The sequence below is a fragment of the Notechis scutatus genome, chromosome 8 (assembly GCF_049901735.1).
Source record: "Notechis scutatus isolate UNSWTSFEM ecotype Mainland chromosome 8, rNotScu1.2, whole genome shotgun sequence".
Taxonomy (NCBI): domain Eukaryota; kingdom Metazoa; phylum Chordata; class Lepidosauria; order Squamata; family Elapidae; genus Notechis; species Notechis scutatus.
Genome location: NC_142016.1, coordinates 8,815,190 through 8,835,283, shown reverse-complemented (window position 1 = coordinate 8,835,283; position 20,094 = coordinate 8,815,190). Strand labels below are relative to the sequence as shown.

The 20,094-nt window shown below is 36.9% G+C and overlaps 1 protein-coding gene across 1 annotated transcript in view; it reads right to left on the bottom strand.

The window, feature by feature from the left end:
• The window catches only part of KIAA0319L (KIAA0319 like), a 53,278-nt gene extending 33,254 nt beyond the window's left edge, over window positions 1–20,024 (bottom strand). Inside the window, exons 1-2 of the mRNA XM_026680640.2 lie at window positions 19,525–20,024; window positions 13,016–13,185 (exon numbers count right to left, since the gene is read on the bottom strand). Coding sequence (XP_026536425.2) covers window positions 13,016–13,160 — 145 coding nt within the window. The 5' untranslated portion in view covers window positions 13,161–13,185; window positions 19,525–20,024. The remainder of the gene's footprint in view (window positions 1–13,015; window positions 13,186–19,524) is intronic.
• Window positions 20,025–20,094: the final 70 nt, after the last annotated feature.

Here is a 20,094-nt window from a genome sequence, read left to right as displayed (position 1 = left end):
TGCAAAGAGAAATAAAATTACAATCATATTAAAGAAGCAGTAAAAACGAAGGCAAAATGATCACCAGTGGTTGGTTTTCTCACCTGTACAGCAACAGCAAAGGTAATAAATCAATTAGTTTCCCTTTTCTTATCCAGAAAAATTGTTGTTGTTGCCATCATTTTATTTTTATCTCACCCTTTTTAATATATTTTTAGTCAACTCAAGGTGGAGGACATGCCTGGTTCACCTGCCTCCTATTTTTCCCACAACAGCAACCCTGTGAGTTCGGTTGGGCTGAGAGAGAGTGACTGGCCCAGTCACCCAATTGGTTTCATGCCTAAGGGAGAACTAAAACTCACATCTCATCATTTTGAGCCAGCAATTTAACTGCTATACCAAGTATGCTCTCTTATGTTCAAATGTTTATGTTTAAAATAAGAAGGCGAGAAAGGAAGCAGTATACCAGCTGCTCAATGAAAACGGCAAAATGCTAAAAGATAACAAAGGAAAGGAGGAACTATTCTTGAACATACTATTGTGGAGTCAGAACACCAATACCCACTAACAAGTCTGCTGCCCCAAATCTGATACTGCGTTATGAAGTTGGGCAGCCTTATCAGTCAAATAAATAAAAAATCAATAAATCAATCTTGCCTAACAGTAATTGAATTTTTCCAATAGAAAAAAATGTTCCAGAAAGTTTACTCAATAGCTATATTTCTGAAGCTGCAACATACTGCCTCTCAACATACCTCGTGCTTGCTGTCAGGCATGAAATTATTGTCAAATGTATTACACTAATTATTGCAAATCTACTGAGGTATATAAGCTTATTTAGTTCCCAACTGAAATGTGCAGTAACAGCAATATATCACTAGAATTATAATTAGTTCCTTTCTGAGCAAAAAAAAAATGTTGCCACTGCCATTTTTAGGTGAGGTGATAAATTCCATCTATTTAGTGACAAACAAAAATTCCTCTTCATTGATTCAGATTTTGTAATAGTGACAAAAATATGCTTTTCTTTCCTCATTACATTAAAAAATGATGAGGTCATACATGCATATTTTACACTCAGTAACTACAGCCTATTTATTTAACAGAACATTGCTTTTTCTCACTGTACCATTATATTAAGAGGATTGGAATCCAAGAATAAAAACTAAACAAAACCCTCCTACTCTTCAATATGAATCAATGGTGGCATTTCACTGTGATACATGAAGTTAAATGATAAGTAGAAAGAAATGAAAGTTATCTAGGGAGCTCTGACTAAACAGGGCTGTTTTGAAATTCTAATCTCGGCTCCATCAGAAGGCTCCATATTTTCATGCCATTCCAGGATTGTTGCTTTTTTGCGAGACTTCTAAACAATGATTAAAATCAGGTCAGGAATACTAACAACTAATTCGCCTATGTTCAACTGCTTATAGGATTTTGACTGCACTACTGTAATCTGGTAATCAGATAATGATTCAGCATCATAATAATACAACATTGTAATTAATAATATGTAATTTAAAAGGCCCATATTTCTGAACTACAGAAGAATGGAAAATTAGATGGACATTAATAAATAAATTTAACTCTGTTTCTCTGTAAATAATTTGATGGAAATACCTGATTTCTCAAGAGAATAGATTTATTTTTCCCAACCTTATGAAATGACAGTGCTGAGATGTTTTCTATCTCACCAACCTAACCTATTGGGAGGAATTTTTTTCTCCTGTGCTATCCATTTTATCACAAATAACACCAAGAGTTTTTGCAACACTACTCTTAAGAGATATTATGGGATGTATCTCCTTTGAGCTGAAAAGATGGGAGAAAAACTCTTCCCTGTGCATACTTGAATATAAACTGATACAAAAGTAAAATATGCTTCCCATCTTCACCCACAAATACCTAACTGCCTGGAACACATTAAAGTGACCTCAACATTTCCCAGCACCATGTGGCATGTATATAATCAGCTCAAGCCACTTATTTTCCTGACAAACATCTATGCTCCTGCATGCTCAAAGCATCTTTTGGAGTCTGAACCTGAAATGTGAACTGTCATCCTTGGTACTGTATTACATACTATTATTTAATATTCTATGTAGGCTTTATAACGATGTTACTACCATATAAAAGACTATTGAAGAAGAAGAAAATAAGCACTATGAATTTTGAACTGGCATGTATCCAATTAACTGTCATGATACATTATGTCAAATTAATTAGCTTACTAATCAGAAAGTCATAAGATGCTTTGTCAAACTGAAATCTAAATGTATTACATCTATAGCATTACAATAACTAACAAAAAAAAAATAGGTGTTAGCCGCATAAGATTTTGTCTTGACAATGCAAGCTGACTTCTGCTTTTTAATGCCTGGTGTATGGTTTCTTGGATTTTCCTTTCAAGATACAGATAATATTTGTCTTTTCCTAATCCCCTGATACTGTTCTCCAGAATTATTCAAAAGATAACATACATAAAAGTTTGGCAAGTTTCTTACTCCCTCTCAATTAATAAATTAGTTAATTAGGCCCTGGAGATTTAAACCCAAAGGAAATAGACGGTTTCTGTCAGTCTCAAACTAAGGTTCTGGCCCTTAATCTTGTTTTTTACAATTGTGTAAACTCTTCTAGAAAAACAAGCAAGAGGAGCAGTTGAGCAGTTCCACTTTTTCTTTCTTATCTTTTAGCATTTTGTCATTTTCACGAAGCAGCTGATATACTGCACATTTCTTGGGTAATCAAAGTTCTCCATCACTACTGCTTCATGACTCCTTGAAAGATTTAGTTTGGAAAGCATCCTTCATCCTGGTTGTGTAAGCAATAGTCAATAACAACAACCACATGTAATTTGTACAGTAAAGTACATGTACAATAATTTATACATTTTTGAAAGTTCATTCATTGATTCTTTGGGGAAGCACGGATATTTTTAATGCACAGTGCAATTTCACCTCCCTTTCCATTGCTTTTCTTCTCTTTAACAGCTGTATCCGCCAACTGCTATGTTCCACAAGCGCTTTCATTGCTATGAAATTACTTTCCTGTACTCAAGAGTTCAAGCTCATCCTGCTTACTTCTTGTGTTCTGAACATACAGAAAACAAAGGTGTGAAGCTTGTGAGCCAATGTTATTAGTGATTTGTTTTATTTGAGTTAAGTAGGTCATATTTTAAAAAAGCATATCCATTTTCCTCTATTGAGTGCAAGGATTTATCCAAGTTCCTTACATCACTATTTTCTTTTTCACAACACCAGAGAATTCAGTTTAACGCCCTCTTGATTAAGCCAGATATATTTTTATCAGTCCTGTGAAATACAACTCATTTTGTGCCAGCAGTCGATCAGGTGTCAGGCACAAGGAACCAGAAGCAGAATGTGAGATGATCGACAGTTATCACTGTATTCTTGCAATGTTCATTTACCAGAATTTCACCAGGCTGATTGCGTTCTCTAGGGAACAGTCAGATAAGGCTTCAATCTGATGCTTTCTGCGATGTAAGGACTCTAAGCTCAACACCCTCTTCATACCTCCCCACTCTAGCTAGAGATTCCACTCCATCAGAGATTCTTCAGATCACAGCCCTGAAGTTAATTATCTTCCACTAATAGCATTTGAATAATTTTAGTCTTTTACCTGCATCATTCTTCTGTTGTTTCTCAATTCTCTACTATGGCCCAGAAAGTTGAATAAGCACAATAACTTGAACCCCCTTTAATTGTTCCTTATTTGATTCTTGTTCAGACAATATGTAGAGTTATTACCTTTGTCAGATTATGCTGCAGTATCTCCACTGTTTGAGCTAGTAAACATCCAACCTCTCTTATGAGGTTTTGTGGCCATTCACTGCACCAGTCCTCCAATTTTTTTTTCCAGATGCCCCCTCTAAGTTGCATTACTCAAATAAGTAATTTCTGGAGTCTGGAAATAAGACTCTGGAAAGAGTGTAGGGAAGAGCAGCAAAGATGATTAGGGGACTGGAGGCTAAAACATATGAAGAAGGGTTGCAGTAATTGGGTATGTCTAGTCTAGTGAAAGGTAGGACGAGCAGCGACATGATAGCAGTCTTTTCAATATTTGAGGGGCTGCCACAAAGGGGGGAGGGAATTGATTCTCCAAAGCAACCGAAAGCAAGATAAGAAGTAATGGTTGGAAACTAACCAAGGAAAGAAGGAATCCAAATCTAAGGAGAAATTTCCTGATGATGAGAACAGTAAACCAGTGGAACGGTTTGCTTTCAGAAGTTGTGGGTACTCCATCACTGGAGGCTTTTAAAAAGAGACTGGACAGCCATTTGCCTGAAATGATATAAGACCTCCTGAGCAGGGGGTTGGACTAGATTCTAGAAGACCTCCAAGGTCCCTTCCAACTCTGTTATTCTGTTAAATATACTGCAAGGTTGATTTCAGGGGAAAAAATATAAACACAGTGCAACCACTACAAGTCATGATTACAGAATCATATCCATTCATTTTGGAGCACTCTGAATTCCTATCACTAACAGGAAGACAGTTAGATCTTGTTTTCTACCCAGGCTCCCAGGATAGCCAATTACACACTGAATTTGGGAGTGGAGAGAAAGGTTTAGTGTTCTTATCTTGAACTTCATTGTACTGCCAAATCCCCATTGAACTACCCTGGGATCAGTTTTCACCTGACTGAAAGAAAGGAAAGGGATTTTTCCCCCCTTAGTTTAACTGAATTAGAAAGCACCTGAATGTTTTTCTCTTCCTCCATCCTGCAGTCTATTTCTGAATAACAGGCATTTTCCTTCTTTGCTACAGAAATAAGCATTATAGATTTTTCCTGCAGTTTTCAGTGTTGTGCTAATTATTACACCAGAAGTTAAGCTCATAAGATTTTGATTGCATCAAAATGAAAGGCAAAAATAGAAAGGCAAATATTAAATAGAAGGGCATAGTTTCTATGCTTATGTTTCTTTGCATTTTTTCTTTCCTAATCTCCTAATCTCAAATTGTAATGAACTGGAAAGTTCTTGTATGAAATGTATCTTGCATCAAATGTCAATTCAATTACCGGTAAGTTGGCCCTGGGAAAATCTTTCAGTATCATCCTTTATCCTCATTACAACACTTAAGAATATGTATTTTATTTATATCTTACCTTTTGATAGACAAATCAAGGTGGCTAACATAGCAATAGCACTTAAGACTTACATACCACTTCACAATGCTTTACAGCCCTCTCTAAGCCCCCAACAATCTGGATCCTCATTTTACCAACCTCGGAAGGACGAAGGCTAAGTCAACTTTGAGCCAGTCAGGATCGAATTCCTGGCAGAGTGGGCAGAGTCAGCCTGCAATACTGCATACTAATCACTACGCCACCACAGACTCCTAACACCTAATATTTCTCCCTCCCATTTTCTCCACAACAACAATCCTTTCAGTTGAATTTGGCTGAGAGTGACTGACTAAAAGTCACCCAGCTGACTTTCATGTCTAATGTAGGACTAGAACTCACAATCTCCTAGTTTGTAGCCTGGTGCCTTAACTACTACACTAAACTGACTATTATGACAATAAAACTGAGAAAGTAATATAAAATGAACAAGTTAAAGTGCTCTGGGACTTGGAATTCCAACAGACAGGCAGGTACCTGCCAATAAAAAAGTCAAAAAAATCTGGATAGTGGACGTGGCAGTATTTGGATATGGTAGAAGAGAAAGATAGATTTGGAGAAGATAACAAAATAAAAACAGAAAATTTGTGGCAAAAGGAAGCAAAGATAGTACCAATAGTAATAGGTGCCTTGGGTGCAATCCCAAAACAGCTGGAGTTCCACTTGAACACCATCGGCGTTGACAAATTCACCATCAGTCAATTGCAAAAGGCAGCTTTACACTGAATAGCTTACATTCTGTGATGATATTTCTAACACCCTAAACATTAATATCTGTTTATTGCAGGTCCTTGGGATGGACCTATCTGTCCTTGGGAAGGATTCGATAGGACAACAAAAATGCCAAATCCAGTCTGAACTGTGATGAACCATAATAAGAAGATATTGACCATGTCTTACAGGACTATTGTAAGGATGAAAAAAAAATTAATGAAAAGTATTTGAATATAGTATGCTTATAGTGTGCTTAAATATTGCAAAAGAGTACTGTGAAATTTACAAATTTGTTATTAATATTCATTGGTCAATGAATGCTCCATAATCTTTAACCTAATGATCAAAAATAGGAAGGAAAGAAGGAAAGAAGGAAGAAAGGGAAAGGGAAAAGGGAAAGGAAAGGGAGGCTGTCTTTAAAATTCATCTAAAACACAATAGTTGAACTAAAACAAAAGAATGTCCTTAACATTGGGGAAACGGGCAGCCAGAATTTATTGCAAATTCACCAGGGCCCCAGCACACAAAGGGGCAAATTTAACTTGCAGCAAAGAACAATTTAAATTCTTACAAGATGTTGTATTTGCCAATTGCATTTATTAATCCGTCAAGCGTCCTAACAATTCATTACAGTGTAATTAAAAAGAGGACACAACATTCTTGCCAGCTTGAAGAAGGAATGTTAGGGAGGAAATGAAAGGAAGAGATTTAACTTCTGAATATAGTTAGGCAAAGCAAAATATTCCTAATTATATTTTCTTGCCAGCTGCCTCATATTTAAAATGCTTAATTTTAAAGTTTTTGGTTTGTGGCCATTATCTGTTGTGCTTATGTTAGCATTTGTCTTCACCAAGTTCCAGTTTGTTTTGTACTAAGCTCTCTGAGTGAAATTTATAATGCATGAGACAACAAGGGAGTTGTTTTCAAGTGAGCTTATTCCAGATCTGATGTTGATTAGGGATGAGAGAAAATGGGCATAAAGTCACCCAGCTGGCTTCTGTACCTAATGCTGGACTTCAACCTGAGTTTCTCTGTCCCTATTCCAGCATCTAACTTTTAAACTATTTGGCCACAACAGAGAGTATTTTTTCTCTTGTGTTTTGGCCGAAACAACATACAATACTACACACAATAAAACCATATTATAAAAGAAATGAATTTCTGGAATTTGCTCTGGTTTTGAAAAAGACATTTAACAAACACCAGAAGAAAATTCAACAATTTACAGAGTTGGTCGGTACGGAAGAGAGCATCAGGATGGGAAGACTGGTGTAAAGGAATCTGTGAATTAATGTTCAACTATATTTATTTATTATTTATTTTGTTTGTATTTATTTGATTTATTTGTCAAGCAAGTATTAGATAACAGGTATAAGTATAAGCATGGTTATGAATACATGAAATGGATATGAATAAAAAAGAAACAATAGGATAGGGACAGTAGGCATGTTGGTACACTTATGCACACCCCTTACAGACCTCTTAGGAAAGGGGTGAGGTCAATAGTAGACAGTCTAAGATTAAAGTTTTTGGGGTTTGGGGAAGAAACCATAGAGTCAGGTAGAGTATTCCAGACATTGACCACTCTGTTGCTGAAGTCGTATTTCCTGCAATCAAGTTTGGTGCGGTTTACCTTGAGTTTGTATCTATTGTTTGCTCTTGTATTGTTGTGGTTGAAGCTGAAATATTCATTGACAGGTAGGACATTGCAGTAGATAATTTTATGTACTATACTTAGATCGGACCAAAAGCGGCATAGTTCTAGGTTGTCTAGGTCTAAAATTTCAAGTCTGGTGGCATAAAGTATTCTGCTATAAGTAGAGGAGTGGAGAATTCTTCTTGTGAAATATTTCTGGACTTTCTCAACTGTATTAATATCCATTATGTAATGCGGATTCCAGACTGATGAGCTATATTCAAGTATTGGTCTAGCAAATGTTTTGTATGCTCTAGTTAGTAATGTAATATTACCAGAGAAAAAGCTACGTAAGATTAGGTTAACAACTCTTAATGCCTTTTTGGCTATGTAGTTACAGTGGGCTCTAGCACTTAGATCATTAGAGAGGAGTACTCCAAGGTCCTTGACATAGTTAGGGTCATCAACAAGGTCTTGATTATTCAGCTTACATTTTATTTGCTGATTTTTTTTGCCGATATGTGAGACAGAGCATTTGTTTGTTGAGATTTGAAGTTGCCATTTGTTTGACCATTCTGACACATAGTTGAGGTCATTTTGAAGGGTAGCAGTATTGTCAGTGGTGTTAAATAGCTTTACATCATCAGCAAACAGAACGCAGTTGCTCTTAATATGATCACAGAGGTCATTTATATAAAGCATAAATTATTATATCTCATAAGGATCTAAGCTGGGTCAGTCATGAGGACCAGAGATTTTTTCTTCCAAGCTTTCTGACGTGCTGGAGCCCATCTTCAGGACACTTTGCTCTGCTAGAAGAAGCCCAGAAGACAAAACTTCTGGTCCCGGTGACCGACCCAAATTGGATCCTGCAACATTATCCTGGCACCAGAGGTGGCATTCAGCAGGTTTTGACCAGTTCTGGAAAACCGGTAGTGGAAATTTTGAGCAGTTCGTAGAACCGGCAAATCCCACCTCTGACTGGCCCTGCCCCCAGCTATTCTCTGCCTTCCGAGTCTCAGGTGATCAGCTTTGCTTTAATATGCAGTTTTGCTTGCTTTAATATACGGTGATCACATGTCATGTTAGACATCCTGAATAATCACCAAGCAGGAAATAAGCTTGTCTATTAGAGAGTCACATCATAAAATCTCTACAGCTTACGTGACAGCTTTAACATAGGCCTTTAAAGGAGAGAGACAGAGGAATCTTTTAAGTACTGAGGTCTACATAAGATATGGGGTCAGGTTTCAAGAGCCTCATGAATGCACAACCTGGACACAAATAAATGCTACCTATTTGAGGCTTCTTACTCATTTTCAATTATAATTATGATATACACCTCTACTGGGATCAATTAAAAATCCAGCTTAATGCCGATAGGAAAAGCCAGAGTTTTACAGCCATCCAAAAGACCGGCAGGATTGGGACCATTCAGATCTCTGGGAGGAGGGCAGGCACTGCACAGGAAAAACACATCCCCTGGGTCCTGTAAGATGTTTAACAGAAGAGCAGAGTTGGAAGGGACCGTGCAGGTCTTGTTCTTCTGAAAGGATCCAGACCACACCAACCCTGCCAATTCCGATGAGACGGGCAGAAACCATTGGAGATAAGCAGTCCTGCAAGTATCTTGGCCTTATGCCATATAGGGCTTTAAAAGTGTGACAACTAGCATCTTGAAGTATACCTGTAAGCCTATTGGGAGGCAGTGTAACACACAAAGCAAAGATGTTACACAGTCAAACTTCATTGCATCCAAAGCTGTGCACATCGCTGCATTAATCTAGACCATTTGAAGCTTCTGAATGGTTTTCAAGGGCAGCCCCAAGCAGAGGACAATGCAATCATCCAGGTGGGAACTGACTGGGATATGAGTAACTGTGAGCACAGTCTCCTGATCCAGGAATGGGCACAATTGGCACAGAAGATGGATCAGTGCAAAGTCCCTCCTATGTTGCCATCTTCTCCTTGAGCAGATGTTGTGAATCGAGGCTGACTCCCAGATTATGCACCAACTTTGTAGAGCTCAAGAACTAGAGAAATCAATCTTGTTAGAGTTGAGTCCCCAATCTTTTCATCTCCACTAAGACCCACACAGCCTCTAGCACTAGCTAGGCACCTTTACAGCATCACTTGTACCCAGCAGAGATCACAGCTGGATATCACTGATATAATGATAATAGTTCATCCTGTGTTATTATTCTTATATTAATTCTAGATTTAAAATAAAATCAACTTAGAGAAAAAGCAGTTGGGCATATTAATAAATTCCTCCTTTACATAAGTATATTTAATTTCAAGAGAGGAAAAATGGAAACCTGGAAAAATGCTGATTTTAACAATTTAGAATCACATCACTGTTTGAAAACAATCAGGACTTTTTAATGCGCAATACACTAAGCGCTAGACAATATCCACTTGTCCAGGAGGGAACAGAAGTTTGTCTATTGCAAGAATACATTTATTCATTTTGAAAGGAGAGAGGTTGAGACAGACTGTGCCAGTACAATCTGCTAGAGAAACCCTTCTCAAGTACTTTTTTTAAAAAATTGAAACTTTATGAAAGTTTTCTGGCTTAGCTTGTCAGAAAACTTTTGGTATATATTTTGAAATCTGCACAAAATTTGGAACACAGTAGTCTGGAATAAAAATGTCATTGTAAGAATATTTTTTAGTGAAACAAGGTCATAATGTTGTGAACATTTTCCTCACAAAAGCTTAAACATTTGTAGAGGAAGGAGAAAAATTAAAGAAAACAAGGAAAGGTATTTGCAAGATAAGAATTATGACGACTCTTTAGCACAAACAATATGTTTGAGAAGCAGGCAATAGCATTGTAGTACAAGGTATTATCCTTCAACTGTATCTTAGTTCTGCATTTAGGATATTCTTGAAATATGGTAATTGATTTACATTTTTAAAAATACACCAAGAAAAAGACAGCATTGAAACATAATTTTGTGGAATTTAGGAAACAGAAAACTAATCTCAAAGAAATAAACACAGGCATTCAAACTAAATAATTTGTGATTTCTACTTTTACTGTGTATCCCAACCAAAAATAAGAATAAATCCAAGAGACTTTAAAATCAACTGTTTTTGTATGTGCAATACTAAAGACCAATGACTCACTTACTGCATTGTATATCAACTTAATTTTACCAGTTACTGAATGTCAGAAAAGACACCAGATAATTTACCAGAGGTGAGGAAGAAAAGAGATTTTTACTGTGCTATCCACTAACATAACGAGTTCAAATAGAATAATGTCAGTTTAAGAGCCTTCTCTCAAGATATCAGTTTTTGCAGTTAATAAGATTTTTTTAGAAGAAAATATTTTTGTAAAAGCAATTAATTGAGATAAAATGCTGCACTATTTTGAGAAGGGTTTAAGAAATTATCCTAGGAATTTTCCATAGGCCATAACATTGACTTATTCTCCAAGAGTTCTCCTTGCAATACCTCTTTTTTTCCCTTGCAAATACAAAGTAAAGCTCCTTCTCTTTTTTTCCACTGAGTCTTTGATCTGTGTGGTTTTGTATGTCAACATTTATTTATTTATTTTATTTATTTATTTGATTTGCCAATTGTTTACAAGATAATAAGTATAAGTGTATACATAGTTGTGAATACATGAAATGGGTACATATAAGAAAAATAAAAGAATAAGAGAAACAATAGGACAGGGACGGTAGGCACGTTGGTGCGCTTATGCACGCCCCCACAGACCTCTTAGGAAAGGGTGAGGTCAATAGTAGACAGTCTAAGGTTAAAGTTTTTGGGGTTTGGGGAAGAGACTACAGAGTCGGGTAGAGTATTCCAGACATTGACCACTCTATTGCTGAAGTCATATTTCCTGCAATCAAGTTTGGTGCGGTTTACTTTGAGTTTGTATCTATTGTGTGCTCTTGTGTTGTTATGGTTGAAGCTGAAGTATTCATTGACAGGTAGGACATTGCAATGTATGATTTTATATACCATACTTAAGTCAGACCGAAGACGGCGTAATTCAAGGTTTTCTAGTTCTAGAATTTCAAGTCTGGTGGCATAAGGTATTCTACAACGAGTAGAAGAGTGGAGAACTCTTCTTGTGAAATATTTCTGGACTTTCTCAATTGTGTTAATATCAGATACGTAATGAGGGTTCCAGACTGATGAACTGTATTCGAGTATGTGATACAAGCTCCCTCCTTCCATTTTCAGGGCCACTTTGGGAGTCACAGCTTACAGGTGTGTTTTTGAACCCAATAGCATTATATAAGGGAAGATTATATCAAGAATCTTAAACCAAACCCAACTATTTAGCCATTTTAACTCTATTTCTGAATCATATTGTTGTAGTTCTTAATAACTAATTACAGTTAAGTCTTTGTACAATGTCCTTATCATTTACTAAAAGAACCTGTTAACAACTTTTATTTAGATATTTCATTTAATTTCCCAATATTTCCTATGTGCCTTAAAGCTTTTTAATCTCTTTGTTATATCAAAATTATTTACATGAGAATGTAAAGGTAGAAAGCGTCTATGGTATCTTTATAAGATTCTGGAATTAATTTGAAAGTTAAATATTTCCTGCTAAGTATTTACCTTTTCTATTTCTCTCCAAAACAGTCTTACATATCCCTATAGCCCAGTGCTATCAAACTCGTAGCCAGCGGGCCGGATGCTGGGCACGCTCATGCCTGGTTTAGCAAAGGGGGGGAAAGTCACAATATGTCATGTGACAACGATGTGATGACGTGAGTTTGACACCCCTGCTATAGCCCCTCATCAGAGTTTTGTGTGGCACATAGGACAACCCCTGTCCTACTTAGAAATGGTGTGTGTGTGTGTGTGTGTGTGTGTGTGTATACATATACATTAGTGGAAAGAAAAAAAGTACCTGGAATAGAAAAGCACTATATTAATTACATACAAAAAGCACTACATATTAATTACATACAACATACATAATTGGCATCGTTTGCCATGTATTTTATATTGGAAGATGTATACCCAAACGCTCCCAAGAAGCAGACACGCTCATTTAGAGCTTTGTATTTCAAAAGGAGAAAAAACACTGTGTGAAAACTCAGAGCACACAGATGGTTTGAAGGCGTAGATAGATAAAGTGCCAACTTAACAAACCTTGGCTAAAAATCATACAATGTGGGAAGCTGTATGTCTAACTCCTGCTTAAAAGTATCTCAAGAGACAATTTTTAAGATAATGATATTCAAGGTGCAGTCATATTTACAACATTTATTAAAAGGCAACACCTTTCAGAAACAACAGCTCGCTTTAAAAGACATATGTATATGCACTTAATAAAATTTCTTACAGTAACAAGATGCTACCAGATACTTCTGATTGTTGACTAATAATAGACCAATATGGCTTTCCTTCTACAATGTCAATCTTAACAATGGGTGTGCATAAGCTTTAAATTGATAACAATTCATAGAACATTAATCAAATATGTTTATATTGCATAGATTGATATACCCTTATTCATTCACAATTGTAAATATCTTGGAAAGAAGCATAGAGTCTCACCTGTACAGAAAGAGAGGGCACTGAGGCAGACAAATATATAGATTGGTAGAGGAAGATGGCCCAGACACTTGGCAGATTTTCTAAAGAAGAGTACCAGTGAGTCCAAAAAGCTGGTGCTGAAACTGCTTTCCAAACTCTTCTCCATGGCCTTTGCAGACAGACACAGAACTCTATAAATATAAATGATATACAAATTGCTTTTAAATATTTTGATCTCCAACTACAATCACTTTTGGAAAACAATTATACCTGTGTATTGAGACAATGAATACACACACTCAAACATAAAAAACAGTTTCTACTATTTATAATTAAATTCTAAGATTTGCTCCAGAATTTATCTTTAAAAATCCCATACAGCTGTCTTAATTGGTATATAGTTTAGAGGTTAAAGGCAGGGTCCCCTATGGCCACATGATGAGATATAAAATCAGTTAATCTTCAAACATGAAACAAATAAATGCAAGGAAAACTACATGTGGCAAATTCTATTTTTTTCAAAATAGTTGCCTACATAATTCTGAAGGCTGCCTGCTTGACATTTGTTTACTGATGGCCAGCTGTGTTCACATATCAAATACTCAGTACTGAAACTAGCCCACATTTGGGAACAGTGGCATATTATGAAATTATGCAATACAAGCAAACTCAAAGCAAAGCATGCTAATTCAATGGCTTTTAAATGGAGGTTTTAGCCACTGTTTGAAAATTAAAAGCATCCATGCAGAGACTTCTAGTTCTACCTGTGCTTCCACAAATATAGTCTATCTGCTAAACAGGTGGAACTAAATGCTTATTTGTACTTCCTAGCAGCAGCCAGAAAACAAGACAAAAATTGGAGCAAGCAACAAGTTGAAATGCAATGGAAAAGTAATCTTAGCCAAGTAAGACCTGAGCTTTCTTTCTACTAGAAAAATTAGAAAAGGTTAGATAAAGTTGCAATCCTTTGCTTGCTGATATATTACCATAATTGAGCCCAGAATTTATATTGCTAAGTGAGAAATTTATTGAGTTTTGCCCATTTTATGACTTTTCTTGCAACATTTGTTAAATGAATCATTGCAGTTGTTAAATCAGTGACATAGTTGTTAAGTGAATCTAGCTTCCCCATTGAATTTGCTTGTCAGTAGATCCCAAAAGATGATCACATGAACCCCGGGGACATCATAAATATTAACCAGTTGTCAAGCATCTGAATGTAAATCATGTGACCGTGAGAATGATGCAACGGTCATAAGTGTGAAAAATGGTTATAAGTCACTTTTTATTGTTGTTGTAACTTCAGTCACTAAATGAACTGTTATAAGTTGAGGACCACCTGTACTGTATAAATTGTATTGGTTTCTGGCATGTTCTTAAACTTGCATTGGGCATTTATATCTTGCCTTTTCTATGTATTCATTACAAGGGATCTGGAGAATAGAAAGAATAATTCTATCAAGAACCTTTATTTTAACTCTCAGTGAATTTTTCTAGTCTTATGCCTATAGAAAAAAATAGCTACAGTTAATTCTCAACTTACAACAATTCATTTAGTGACCATTCAAATTCATAACAACATTGAAAATTTTAACTTATGACCATTTTTCACAGTTATGACCTTTGCAGCATCACCATGATCATGAGATCAAAATTCAGAAGCTTGGCAACTGGTTCATATTTATGATAGTTGCTGTGACCCCAAGGTCATGTGATAATCTTTTGTAACCTTCTGACAAGAAAAGTCAATGGGGAAGCCAGATTCATTAACAACTGGATTACTAATTTAACAATTGCAGTGATTCACTTAACTGTGGCAAGAAAAGTTCTAAAATGGGGCAAAACTCACTTAACAAAAATATCTCATTTAACAACAGAAATGTAAGGCTCAATTGTGGCTGTAAGTGAAGGACTACCTATCCTGAAATAACATACAGAAAATAGGATTAAGACCTAACAAGCAGTAAACAATCAAGGAACTACCAACTGAACCAAGCAGCAAACAACTGCCCAACCACGGAACTACCAAGGAGAAACAACACCCTGACTAACAGTATAAATAGAGAGCAAATCCCACTCCCTTCAAGCACTGAGGATGTTAGCTAGTTGGGTAACAAAAGCAAAAACATGTAAAAAGGAAAACAACCAAGCTCAAAGTGCAACCATGAGCTTTATTCTCTTCTATTGGTAAAATAACTACAGTACAGTCCATGTGTTGCAAAAGTGTATACTTTGGTGAAGAGATCATAACATAGATGAAGAGAAGATGCCCCTCCACTTTTTCTTGTACCACAAAGGTTTGCATTGTCTGGTAGGGTCACTAGCAAAACTGTTGTATTTAGTTGCTGGAACCGAAAATCGGATGTAACTTGAAACTTTGGTTCTTTCCCAAAACAAAGCAAATTTTATAATCTGGTTATTGTATTCACCATTGAAAATGAACAGTGGAGGGAAAAACGAGACAAAATTATAATAAGAGGCAGCTACAATCTTAGGGAACTTTATTACTGCATTTGAACTGCCTCACTAGTAAATTTTGCTGGTTCCAGAATCTACTAACAATTTAGCTCTGGATATTGTTACATCAATTTAAATACTGAAACATCGTAAAATTCCCTTTTCTTTCCTATATAGAATAATGTATCCACATGACAATAAGCACTGGGTTAGATTGGTATTATTATCTTAGAGAAAAACATAGAAGTTTGTTCCTGATGACTTGGATAGCCTGTTCATCACATTACTGGATTACATAAGAGATTGGCCATGCCAAAATCAGTGCAAAGCTTCTGCAGTGGCTGAACAGAACATGAACAGAAAGTTCACCTGAAAAGCTCCTGAAATACTGCAGAGGATTCTAGGGTACATTTTCAGCTTGCATTAGGAGTCAACAATGCTGGAAGACATATGACAGCTTGAACTCCCATGTATGGCAGGTAGTCATTAAATTATGACAGCAAGCTGTCTAGTCTAGCTATATCATAACACTGCTGAATTCATCTATATCTTGCATCCAATTTTATGTTTTGCTCTAGGATGACTAACAGAATTAGGTCACTGCTACTATGCTTGCCTTCATTAAAACACCCTGAGAACACAGGAAGAGATCAAAGTTCAGTTCTGCCTTCTGTAAATGTGGAAGTCTACAGTATTTACGTGGCACAATGAATATAACCTTGTTGCAAAACCAGATATTAATCTGGTATAATACTTCATAATAGGTATTAGTTGTAATCATATATCTAGACCTTTGACCACTGACTGCAAACTTTAACTCCAGCTGTTTTTTAAATCTTTTTATTAACGTGACAGCGGCTGTTATAAAAAAACAGTTCTTTGCTTCTTGTAATTAAAGAGTTATAGCATGGTTTAAAGATATACATAGGAGATCAAACTGTAAAAGAACTCTTGGAGGGTTGGGTTTTTTTGGCTGCTGGATGTTTTTAAGTATGGATCACATTCTAAATTACTCAGTACATTCAATGTATGAATAACACCAATTTTTCTTTATTAAAATAATAGCATTTGGGATCATACTGATTTTTTTTCTTAGTCACTTCACCCTACACTGCTGGTGAAAGACACCAGCAAAAAGAAGTTGCTACTAGAACTAAAGTGAGGAGAGAATCACTGAGACTTTTTTAACAAATAAGAAACAAACATTCTGCTAAATTTATTTACATATTCAATGCATTATCTGTGGTCTTAAAATTGCAAATACAACAATAGCAATAAAGTTCTGTTTTAAAAATAAATGTAATAATGACCTGTCTGTGAAACAAATGAATTAATGTATCACTGACCTACAAATATGAAACAAATACTTCAAGCATGATCTTCTATTACAATTTGCTATCCAAGTAATACTTGGAACTATCATTTGTACTCACTGCTGATTCAAAGGGGATGTTAAAAGTATTCACTGAAGATATATTAAATATAAGGTATTTCAAAATGTTAAGGTATGCTTTCATATATAGCATATGAATATCTGTTTATCAACATGCCAGATTTTTTAATAAAGGAAAAGGACTCCTTATTATGCACAGTTTAAAAGCTTCCCTCAGTGTCTATGCAAATGGATGCATATTCATTATTCATCAATATACCATTGCTCACTTGATTCAATTTAGGTTCATTACTGTTTTAACAGAACACTCTATTTCACAATTGTAAAGCTCTTAATACAGAAAACATAATTTACTGTTCATTACAAAAACCCCTTCCAACTTCTCACTTAGAGAAGCTTTTAACACTCTGAAATATTTAACCAAAAAGATGTTTGTATCCAGCAAAATATCCTTATTTGAAAGGTACCTCAGTCTTAAACCACTGACAAAGTTAACATTTGAGGGATGCTACTTTGAAATTTCTGATATTCAAAGTGATTTTTCTCAAAATTTAAAATAAAAGCCTAACTTACAACCAAGAAGTTTCTTTCTCCTCAAAGAAATTAAATCAATTTATTTTTTAAAAAAATCTGATTTCTAAATTAGAATTCGTCCTGTCTATCACAGAATCTACTATTTGGGTCTCTGTGAGCAACTGTTGGGCAGGCTCTGATAGGATAAAAGGAAAGTCCAGAAAAGTAACTCATAAAGAAAATCAAAATATAACGCCATTGGAAAACTCTAGTGCAACAGAAGTAGATAAATATTTCCAGTCAAAATAGTACAATCCACCGCTGACAGCAATCTACAGAGACATAGTCTCCTTTGATCGGTAAGTACTTATCTAGCTAAATAGGTACCTACCTATCAAAATAACAATAGACAGTATAAGAGCTATTTAGTTAAAAGAAAAAGCAGGCTCAAATATTAAATCTGATAATTTTAATCCATAAAAATAAGACTCAGCTTTCAGCCAGAGTGTACCCTAGCATTTCTGAAGACATAGAGCATTTCTGTCTTCCTACTGATGTTCAGCATGGATTATATTAATTCACTCAAGATGGATACAGTGCATGGAGCTCCAGGAGGAAAGGTTGCATATATATTAAAGAACAAATCATATTTGTTGGAAATAAGTTCTCATTTGACTGTTAATTTTAAATTCATTTGACTTATATAGCCACCCATCTCAACCGCATGACTCTGGGTGGCTTACAATTAAAACAACTACAAGAAAATACTATCAAACCATAAAAAGAACATACGAAAACCAATACAAACTAACAATATCCATAGCAAGGGCCTAAAAGCAATCTACACCCAACATAACTGCTATATGGGCTCCTTAAAACAACGCTGTTTCTGTTTTTCCTAATTGTTATGCAACAAACCCAGTTTCAATTCCTTCCACAAAACAGTACCAAATTAATTTCCTGTATTTTCACTTTAATAAAAGACAAACAGAATATATGATATAGACATCAGTGTTCTGCACTAGTTCAGTTTTGTACAATAACTTTAACAGGTTGTAGGAGCTGTATTCTCTAAATTTGTTAAATAAGCACCCAAGCTAATTGTTAGTTCTGTAACTAACAACTATCAACTCTTCAGTGGCAACTATGCTATGTTAAATCAGGTCCCAGACTCAATCTTCAGCATCTTTTGCAAAGGGGGTACGAAAGAGACAGTGGCCCTGAAAACCTTGGAGGGCTGATTAACCAATGTCCAAATTTCTAAGTTTCCATAACCTGCAGAAATGCTTTGAGTGGTGCAGGAAGCTATGGCCAGGCACATCTGTCTCTGCTACCCATGACTATATAAACTTTTCAGTTCAGACATTGCAGGTCAAGGGTCATCATCATCCCTTTGTTTGTGAACTCCAGGTAGGTTTATTTATTTATAAGAATTATAAATCGCCTCGCTCCAAAGTATTATGAGTGGTGTAAAAATCAAGTTAAGAGTACGGAAAGGCAACAGAATAATAAAAAGAATTGTAAATTGTATTCACTAACAGACAATAATGGTGTGAGCAACACAAATACTTAATTGCCTCACAGTCTATACACGGCATGAAACCTTACTCTATTTTCACACACCCCAATTCTTAAACTGGCAGTTTTACTTGGATTGTTATATGATTTCGTAGATTGTTTAGTCAATTTCTGTGCTGTAGAGGTTCTTTTGGTGTTCAGTAAGTTAAACCTGACTCTTGGTTCTGTTTCGCTGGTCAATAACAGAAATAAATGACTGACAGCATAATCGCCAATGACCCTCAGGGAAAAAAACACCCAAGTTTTAACTCTTCCGGGGAGGGAACAAAAAAAAAATGGGGGGCCACTCTTGCTTTGGGGGGAATCAGCTGTTCCAACGAGGGGATCGGCCTCCCAGGACACGGGAAGCACAGGCCGATCCCACGACAGGCCGGCGAAGTAAGTAGGCAGGTTCCGGTGACAGACGGCCCTAGAGCTGGGGGGGGCGGCGGGGGAGACGGGATGGGACACACGAACTTGGATCGTCTCCCTAACCTCAACCGCTCCGGGGACCCTAATCCCCAGCGCTCCCAGTCACGGAGGCCCCAGGAGCTGACATAAGGGAGCCAACAAAGCGCAAGGCAACCCAACCCAGCAGGCGGCTACTTACCAGGGGAGCATGGCGGGCCGCGGTGAGGGGACAGGTGTTCTTGGCTGACAGGTGGAAAGGCGGGGAGCGAGCAGTTGGGTTGGCCTCTGAGGTAAACTGCTGGAGGGAAAGGTCCTCCTGCCCATTACCCTCGTCAGGGCTGCGGCTTTACCGCCACCATGGACAGGAGGTAGGCCGCAGAAGCTCCCTGGCAGCTTCTTCAACACCCCCTCCACCAAGTTGTGTTTTTTTAAATAGCCCCCCCTCTAAATCCTATTTCGGAGGCAGAGCAACTGCAACGCCTCGCGCTCCGTCCCCTCCGCCCCCTCCGCTTCTTTCCCTTCAGCCGGAAACGCAAAAAAAAAAAAAGACGTACGCCTAGACCGGCCTCTCCACCAATCGGCGCTCCCGACCGTCGGAACGAGAGGAGGGGGAAGGAGAAGAAGAAGAAGAGAAAAAAAAAACCTCCTCTCGCCGTTGCTATGGTTGCCCGAGCGCAATTCTTCCACACACACACACACCCCGCCCTTCGTTTCCTCAAAAGGGAAAGCGGAAAGAGCCGGGCTTGAGGGGTGGAGACACAAGAGAGGG